The sequence below is a fragment of the Sardina pilchardus genome, chromosome 10, assembly GCF_963854185.1.
Source record: "Sardina pilchardus chromosome 10, fSarPil1.1, whole genome shotgun sequence".
NCBI lineage: Eukaryota > Metazoa > Chordata > Actinopteri > Clupeiformes > Clupeidae > Sardina > Sardina pilchardus.
The window spans coordinates 25150701-25160700 of NC_085003.1; the positions used below are offsets into that span (position 1 = coordinate 25150701).

The 10000-nt window shown below is 44.5% G+C and overlaps 1 protein-coding gene across 1 annotated transcript in view; it reads left to right on the forward strand.

The window, feature by feature from the left end:
* The window catches only part of bicd1a (bicaudal D homolog 1a), a 58370-nt gene that overhangs the window by 25715 nt on the left and 22655 nt on the right, over positions 1 to 10000 (forward strand). Inside the window, exon 2 of the mRNA XM_062547096.1 lies at positions 6921 to 7133. Within this exon, the coding sequence (XP_062403080.1) occupies positions 6921 to 7133 (213 nt within the window). The remainder of the gene's footprint in view (positions 1 to 6920; positions 7134 to 10000) is intronic.

A 10000-nucleotide genomic window follows, 5' to 3' on the forward strand; every position in this document is an offset into this window, starting at 1 on the left:
TCTCTCTATCCATCCATCTCTCTCTCTCTCTCTCTCTCTCTCCTCTATCTCTCTGCTGAGAGCCGTCTTGTTATAAAGCCATCTGCCTGGCCCGGTCCATTGTGTCCCCCATCTCTATGGTCCTCCTGTCATGAGGCCTAGCCTAACAAAGTGCCACAGCACTCGCCCCCTTCAGCACAGCTCTGAGCCTCACTGTATGAAAAGCACATCATAATAGAAGGGCACAGCACTGATCTGAATGCGTTTGGTGTTTTGAACTGGACACAAAAAAAAGTCCTTGTTGAATTAAATACATGTTCAGTTGACCATTTCACTATTCTGATATAGTAACAGTAGTCAGTGTTTGCAGTGCATCAGTATTGAATTATTTCTTCACCCTTAATTGTCCAATGACTGAATGCTTGAGACTAAAAGCTATTTTCAGCTTCAAATAAAATCAATATTCGGTTGGCTGAAAACAATCAATGTTTTTTTTTAATCATTATTTATTTGATGTGGAGAAAGCATTTCAGCACCAGCGCTTTAATTACCTAAGAGCCAGGAGGGCCTCCCCAGGGCCCGAGGCTGGCTGCCACAGGGCCATCCACAGGTCTCATTTGCATCCACAATGACAGGGCCATTCACATTCACACCAGCAGCAGGATTAATCAACACGTTTTGTGTGCGGTATGGAGGCCGTGCTGGGTTGGGCTAGTGCGGCCTGCCTTTCAGGGAATGAGGGGGGCAATCAGGCCAACCAGCAGCAGGGGACACTGAAGGAGAACAGTGTGTGTGTGTGTGTGTGTGTGTGTGTGTGTGTGTGTGTGTGTGTGTGTGTGTGTGTGTGTGTGTGTGTGTGTGCAATTACGGTAGTCTTTTGTGAGTGGGCCAAATCACAATGAAAACAACCTTTATTTAGTTTTAAAGAATAATGCTACTGAAGCGAGACCAAGGAGATTGGTCTGGGGAATGTTTGTGTGCATCTTTCTGTTCATAGTGTACTGTATTTGTTGTTGTTGTTGTTGTTGTTGTTACAGTTGCTCGCCCGTCCCCCGTCTTACACATGTCTTCTTTAGGCAGATTTTTATGGACAGAAAAGAACAAACCAGAGGCCATGACAGAGACTCCCACAGTCTTATTAACCCCCTATTTATAAATCTCACAAACTCCATACTCGTGTGTGTGTGTGTGTGTGTGTGTGTGTGTGTGTGTGTGTGTGTGTGTGTGTGTGTGTGTGTGTGTGTGTATGTCTACATGTGTGTGTGTGTGTGTGTGTGTGTGTGTGTGTGTGTGTGTGTGTGTGTGTGTGTGTGTGTGTGTGTGTGTGTGTGTGTGTATGTGTGTGTGTGTGTGTGTGTGTGTGTGTGTGTGTGTGTGTGTGTGTGTGTGTGTGTATGTCTATGTGTGTGTCTGTGTGTGTGTGCGTGTGTGCGTGTGTGCGTGCGTGCGTGCGTGTGTGTGTGTATCTATCTGTGCAGCATATTTCTCATGAGTCACAGGAGCCAGGCTCGGGTCTCTGAGTCACGTTGGGTGACCCGGCTTCTCTGACCTCTGTGTGGGTTTAACAGCCCTCTGGTTGTCATCAGTCATCAGCAACAACAACAACAACATAAATACCCTTTTATCAGGAATCTATTAATTACACTGTAATTATCACTGGATGGTTACACTGGATTTATTTTAAGTGCACTGAATACATGGTAATTATATTATCACACTGTTATGGAATTAAAGAAACACAGCAATGTGTTCTCACAGTTGAATACTGAACTGTAAGTTTGATGTAAATTCCTTTCTGATTTTGTTTATCTGGTTGTTTGAGTTGTAAAGTTATAAAGAGGTTTAAAGACATCCTTGGGGTTTATTTTATTTATTTATTGGGTTTATTTATTATGGTTAATGTAGTCTATCAGTGTTCTCCGGGCTGCTGGGATCTGCGTGTGTTATCCTGTAGTGTGTGTGTGTGTGTGTGTGTGTGTGTGTATGTAGAGCCCTGGCCTCTGGGCTAGTTGCGGTGAAGAGGCAGCGCGAGTGTGAGGGTGATAAATGAGTCCCCCGCTGTGTCCTAGCTCTGCTGCTGTCACCCCAAAATACAGTACACACACACTCACACATGGGACAGCACACACACACACACACACACACACACACACACACACACACACACACACACACACACAGGGCACTTCGTGCACACACACACACACACACACACACACACACACACACACACACACACACACAGGGCACTTCGTGCACACACACACACACACACACACACACACACACACACACACACACACACACATACACACACACACACACACACACACACACACACACACACACACACACACACACACATGGCATTCCACACACACACACACACACACACACACACACACACACACACACACACACACACACTGCATCTCAGGCCAGGCAGTTACTAGAGGATTTAGTGGAGCACCCCAGAATGAAACAGCTACATCATGACCTGATCCACGTCCGGCAGCTTTTCATATGCCGGGCCGGCTGATCCAGCATCAGCTATCTATGCAACTTATGTGAAGAAACTGATCCCAGACCTGTAGGCTTATGTATGCCAATAATGACAGTGTTGGATTTTATGTTATGTTTTTTGGCAGGCATTTTCAAATTTATTTGCCTGGCTGATATCCCCAACCATGTACAGTAAATGCTTTCTTAACATGCTCACAGGGTTCATTGGTTCATTAGACGCTTTGAGTGGGATGTTGTGTAATGAGCATAAATCTGGAGCTCCGTTCTGTGCTGCATGCAGCTATTTCCAGCCCCACGGATAGAGACACTGCAGGGAGAGGAGCAGAGGGGCTTTTTTTTTTCTTTTTTTTTTGCGCATGACGAGCCAAAAACCTTCAACAACAGCCAAACAACAACAGCAATTTCACACATCCTTCATAAATAATGCACTTTCGGCTTGTCTGGTAACAGGGTTGCTTGTGTACGGAAAACCACCCTCATTTAAACCGGGGGATCAGGGGCTCTATGGAGGGTGTTCACTCGATTTGCTGATGGAGAAGAAGCATTACAAGGTTCTTTGCTTTGTTGAGGAACTAATTTTTCTTTGGTGGGATGAAAATGGCTCTACTCTGGTTAAATATAGGGGCTGTCTGTGTCTCATTAATATCTCGTTTTTCATCAACTGAGAATACACAAGGGGCCAAGGGCACTTTTGATGAAAACAAACACCCACAGTTCAGTTTCGAGATTTATTTTCATATTGCATTATTTTGTATATTTTAATGTTATATATTTACATCAACGGCGTTTGGTTTAGGTGCGCACATCCACAGAAACAATAATCCAGGTCCCGGACAAAAGTGGTAGACAATGTGATTGATTGATCCGCACACTGGGTATAAGCTCCAAAATACACTTTTTATTTACAGTAATACATAAAAGGCAACGTTTCAATCCCCCAGGATCTTCCTCAGGCCTGAGGAAGATCCCACTGGAGGATTGAAACGTTGCCTTTTATGTATTAAAATAAAAAGTGTACTTTTGAGCTTATACCCAGTGTGCGGACCAATCAATCACATATGTTTACATCAAACCATATGTTTTATATTATGTTGCCCAAAAGATCTTGGTTCTTTTCTTGGTTCTTGGTTGGTAGTTTCCATTTAGCTAATATGTTTGTGTCTTGCGTCTACAGTATACTGTATAGGCTATCATTGCTTTGCATGCTGCTGTGTACTGTGTCTTTAATCTTGGCTCTTTTAGAGATTTCTAATCTAAGGAACTTAGTTAGTTGTATCAGAGACGGTTGAAAAAGCTTAAGGATCTTTGGTTGTGTGCTCTTTGGATCTTAAGATTCTTAAGGATCTTTGGTTGTATGCTCTCTGTTATGTATAATCCATTCTATCATTTCTCATTTGCTTTTGAAGATGGCATTACATTGACTTTAATCATTGAGGTAGCTACTTGGCTGCAACGACCTCTCATCTTGCGCCCTAGAATTGTCATGGTTGTCAACTGTAACAACTGTAACTGACTTGACTGACTTGAGTGTCTCTTGTCAGGCACACTGGCATTGACGCATATCAGATCTGATCCCTATTTGTCAGGCCCAATCAGCTGATGGCCAGCTGCCATTCAAATGAATGCCATGCACAAAAGCGCTGTTGGGCTAATCTTGTCATCTATTCACAGTACAATGTACCGAACAGTACAGATTGTAGACAGTAGATTTATCTTTTAGTTGTCTTCTGAGGTTTAAAACACTAATTAAAGATTCAACCACGTAGAATTGTTGCTTAGTGGCACTAATTGGAGTGTGTGTTGTTATTTGTGCCCACTGTAATAGGGTTCTCTGCGCTTAAAGCCTGTGTGTGTATGTGTGTGTGTGTGTGTGTGTGTGTGTGTGTGTGTGTGTGTGTGTGTGTGTGTGTGTGTGTGTGTGTGTGTGTGTGCCTGTGCACGCATGCTTGTGTGTACAGTAGTTATCTGCACCCACTTTAATAGGGTTGTGTGTAGGGGTAGAGGCTCCGCTGTGACAGCTGCTGCCTCTTCAATAGATTTGGTATAATGAGTATCAGGGTTTGTGTGTGTGTGTGTGTGTGTGTGTGTGCAGACCCTAAACTCTCAGTCTCAACTGTGGTCTGAAGACCATGTTTAAATGTATCTAGAGGCAAGAAGAAGAAACAGCTAAAGACATACAGGTACCATGTATTTGTAATGGTTATTGGTACAGATAGTCCAAGTATTTTAACGTCAGATCAAAAAGGGAAGTACCGGTACTGGCTTTACACAGTCTGACTTTAAGTCTTTGAACAAATGCCTATTTTTGAATCCTATACGGTAAACAAATACCGGAGGAATACAAAGAAGCATTTATGTAATAGATTGTGTAGTCGGCAGTGAGAATGAATCGAGTCTTAATTAAAAATGATGTATGGCTGCAGTCATGCAGTGTCCAGCCAGCACAGTGCCCAAACCTCACCTTCAGCACATCAATTTTGCCCCAGCAACAATTTAGCTGATGCTACACATTGAGAGTTCAGATCTGACACACGCACAAAAACATTCTTCTCCCCCCACCTCACTTCCTCTCCCCTCCTTCTCCTCTCCTCTCCTCCCCACCAATCAGAGTGTTGTTGGCCTGCTGCTGGAGACTGTTTACAACGGTCTCGCATCTCCCAATCAAGGAAGGGGATTCTTTTGCCATGACACGCCGGATCTGCGTCGCGTGAAAACCTGTGTCAGGGGAATGGGAACAGAGTTAGTATTGATCAGGCCGGGGGAGCTGAAATATCATCGCTCTTACCTTGAGGAGATCACACGAGCGAGGCACCTGCAATAGGATGCTCCGGTGTGTTCCGACTTTTACGCTTTCGTCATTTGGAGAGCCCTGCCCAAAATCCTTGGGATATTACCGTGATTTCCCGACTATTAGCCGCGGCTTATACATTGATTTTACTAAAATTTCTTCTGCTATGAGGTTAATACAGGGGGGCACTTAATATGGTGTTAACATGGTTTTGTTTCTTTCAACTTACACGATGCGGTTTATATGCAGGAAATTACTGTAGTCCTTTTGTCATCAGGTAGCACACCTGAAGAGGCATATTCCTATAGCGACGGGCTAATGGGCAAGGGAAATGCATTGCAAATGACCTCAAATTAATCTTCCAACAATAATACGGAAGACAGTGTTGGAGCTCCTGTCAGCAGAGATCAATAGGCCCAATGACACGAGTGAGTAGCCGGGGTCATCGTGGATCGCTGTCTGAGGCCGTGGCATACTGACAAAAGTACAGTATGATCAATTTCAATTTAATACAAAGTGACATAACATAAATGCTTACTTTTGGCCTGCGGCCCTCGACCCAGAAACGTCTTTGGGCCTTTAAAGGGAAGGATTTAGGTGCCCTTGATCAAGAGTGTGAGTTAAGAGTGTAGAATGTAGTGATAACAGATGGAAAGCCTACTGTGATCCACACGTATGTAGAAATAGGATCATGGGAAAACAACTCGGATAAATGGAATGTAGCTTAACTCTTGTCCCAGTTTCTCATTCTCAGACAGAAGCGTGCGTCAAACTTGTGACCCCAGTAGCAATGAACTTCTCCACTAGAAACAGCACAGGCTTTCCCATCGTCCCTCAGGCTGCAAGCACAAATGTCTGATAACTGTGGCTTTTTTCTCTGAGCGTGACTGATATCTCAGTGCTAATTAAGGAGGAATAATGCCAGTCATTTATCGCAGACTCAGCTGCTCACATCCATTCAAACGCCTCCCTCAGTGGGGCTGCCAGCCAGTGGGGCTTCCCCTCCAGTCTCAATCTGGCCTGGTTATTAACAGGGACGGAGACTGGGGGCAGGCTTTCTGGAAATCTGGCTTTGTAAATAGATTCTGGCTGGGTGAATAGAATCTGGCTTTGTAAATAGAATCTGGCTGTGTGAATAGAATCTGGCTGTGTGAATAGAATCTGATTTTGTGAATAGAATCTGACTTTGTGAAGAGAATCTGGCTTTGTGAATAGAATCGGCTTGAGATCTGGAAAGCAAGCTGCATCTCATTTCCCATGATGCAACCTGCATTGTTTACCCTCAGGAGTCGTTTGGCAGATGTACAGCGCAGTAAGGCCAGGCGTGAAATTCATTGTTGTGTTCTATGGGATTTAACTTTTGACCTCATCTTACTATTGCTGTGCTCTATCAGCTGTGTCTTATATTTATGTAAATACAGTAGAGGTTCAACAGGACTCTCTTCTTTCCCAGATTCTCCCTCCTCTCTCTCTCCCTCTTCTCTCTCCCTCTCTCTCTATCTCTCTCACAATCTCTCCCTCTCCATATCTTCGCTGTGTTCATCCTTGTAAAATTCCTAACTTAAATCCCACACACTGCTCCAGCTGTTAACATGCCTCTCCCTCTCCTCTCCTCTCTCTTTCTCCGCAGGCGTTTGGCCAGGCCTACTCCCAGCAGCGCAAGGTGGCGGAGGACGGGGAGAGCAACGAGGAGACGCTGCTGCAGGAGTCGGCCAGTAAGGAGGCCTACTACATGGGCCGGCTGCTGGAGCTGCAGACCGAGCTGAAGAACAACCGCTCCGTGGCTTCCAACGCCCAGGCCGAGAGCGAGAGGCTCAACATGCTCGTGCAGGAGCTGCGAGAGGTGAGAGCACTACGGCCAGACCCAATTCAATTCAATTCAATTCAATTCAATTCAATTCAATTCAATTCCATTCCATTCCATTCCATTCCATTCAATTCAATTCAATTCAATTCAATTCAATTCAATTCAATTCAATTCAATTCAATTCAATTCAATTCAATTCAATTCAATTCAATTCAATTCCATTCCATTCCATTCCATTCCATTCCAATTCAATTCAATTCAAAACAGCTAACAGTTCCAAAATACAGAATCAAAGTCAAAGGGAAAAGTACAACCTTGATCACAGTCACACAGGTTGAAAAAGCTTAAGGATCTTTGGTTGTATGCTCTTTGGATCTTAAGGTTCTTAAGGATCTTTGGTTGTATGCTCACAGTCACTGGACAGTCAAAAGTGCAGAATTATTAGAGACCCTACTGAATTCACATATCACATCATTTATTGAATTAGGTGTCAGCATGTCAAGATGTAGACTGATGTTCCCACATACAGTATTTACGGAAAATCTTTCCAATTGAGCTGAGGTTGATGCTTGACTAAGAGAGGGTCTTCATTTCCTTGACTTCCAGAGTTTGGTATCCTTGATTTCACAACTAGTTTGTTTGACCATCTCAGTGCTGAAACACTGAAGAATATTTGTATGCTCTTTGTTATAAGGTGAAAAACCGGCTCCATGCTGATGTGAGCTTGTTGTCCTTGTGAATGCTGGCACTGTGCCTAGTGGCTCCGCCGTGGACTGTTTGCAAATTGGTGATGCAACATTAGCTTGTGCAATGGAAACTCAGCCACTCTTGTCTTGCGCATCAGAGCGTAGCCATATTTGTCTATGACGCGACAGACCTGCCACTGCTGCAGTGCCTTATAGCAGTATAGTGTCATTTTTTTTTTTACTGTTTTATGGTAGGACTATCAGAATAGCAGACTCAGCTATTGAGAGTCTGATGGATTTGCTCCCACCAAGCAAGTGTAGTCCTATTTATTATCCTCATTAGCAAGTTAGCGACAGAAAAGCAACATATGCTAATGATAAACTATGTGTCATGCCTAGCATTTCAGCATGTGATATTTATTGTGACATTTATTGATCTAACTGAATGTTTTGTTTTGTGAGATGAGATGTTTTGAGTGATGCAGAAGGTGCTCTGAGCAGTCATATGTCCCACCACCACCCTGTGCCCCATTAAACATTACTCTCTTATCATTGGCTCTTTATTTGTTGCACCGCTGATTGAATGACAGGTCAGGAGGGCAGTGTGTAGGTCACCTAGAGGTCACCCATCCAGTGCGTACGTGAGTGAGTGTGTGTGTGTGTGTGTGTGTGTGTGTGTGTGTGTGTGTGTCAGCAGTCAGTGGCCGGTGGCCGGTGGGGGTATGGGGTGTAACGGCAGGGTCAGAGACTGTCGCCTCGGCCCCATTGTAGAGGCCAAATCCGCCGCTAAGCTGCAGAAAAAGGGGAAAATGTCCTGAGCTCGGCACATAGAGGTGGCTGCCCCCCGTGAGTCCTGCCCGCCGCGGGCCCGAGCGCAGCAACATACCTGCTGCATGGCACACATGGCACATATAGCTAAGGAGACACTCGTGACCGGGCAAAACACCAGGAGCACACAGAGCTCCAGTGGCTCTGAGCGCATTTATTTACATTTAATCATTCCCATACAGACAAAAATATGTAAATATGAAAATATATTGAAATATATTTGTAAGTGTCAAACATACTGTATATTGGGGGGGCCAATTTTCGAATATTCACAAATATTCCAAAAATATATTGTGAAAAGATACAACAGCCTGTCAAAAGGTTTCGGATAGTTTAACAAAGCAACATTCAAGTTCTTATCCAGGAACAGTAGCCTGTCCACACTCTAGCCTAAGTGCTGCCCTGGTGCTTGTCACCGTATTGCCCCCGTGCTGAATGCACCCTCAGAGGGAGGGCACCTGGGGTGACTGGGATACATAAAGATGTCTTCGCCAGGCGGCTGAGGCGGGGGGAGGGGGGGTGGGATCCAGTGGATGTCGCTCGCTGTCAGCTGTCACCGTCAGCAGGTAGCTGTCTAGCTCCACGGCAGTGCCCTGCGGCTTTGGGGGTGCACTGACTGATGCGCTCAGTGAACAAACTGACTGGCTAAGCGTGAAGGAGCAGTGCTGCTCTCTAGCATCCTGCTGTGGCCTGGTGCGGAAGAGGTATTCATGGCTGTCTCCTCCTCCAGTGCTTTAGTCTCCACAGCACCTCAGCTCCTCACTTCTTCCAGCTCTTGTGGGTTATAAATGCTACCATGGTGGTGAGCAGCTTGTCAGTGGCAGGATTTTGGTAATTCTCATTTAGGCCATCCAAATGAGGCAATCTAAATTCTGTAGGAATAGGAATCCCCCTGTTAATCTGTACAAATAGCAGAGGTATTTATCAAAGTCAAATGCATTTCTCAATATGTGTCTACCGTAATTTCCCGACTATTAGCCGCGGCTTATCCATTGATTTTGCAAAATTTCTTCAGCTATGAGGTTAATACAGGGGGGCAGTTAATATGGTGCTAATATGGTTTTGTTTCTTTTAACTTGCATAAAACACTGTCCTCCGGCTTATACACAATGCGGCTTATATGCAGGAAATTACTGTAATGTGAATGAATATCAGCTTAAGATAGGTAAACTCAGCAGATGAAACTGCTTTGTTTTGGTGGTTAGTTTTGTGTCAAGGATGTCAGTCAAGGATGTTACAATTCAAGTTCAACTTCTGTGTCACCCCCACAGTACTGATAGCAACAGATCTGAATAGTCAGAAGTGAGACTCATAGAGTCTATAATAGATGCCCTGTGCTGTGCTGTGCTGTGCTGTGCCAAGCTCTGTTGTGGCATTGACCTGCCACTG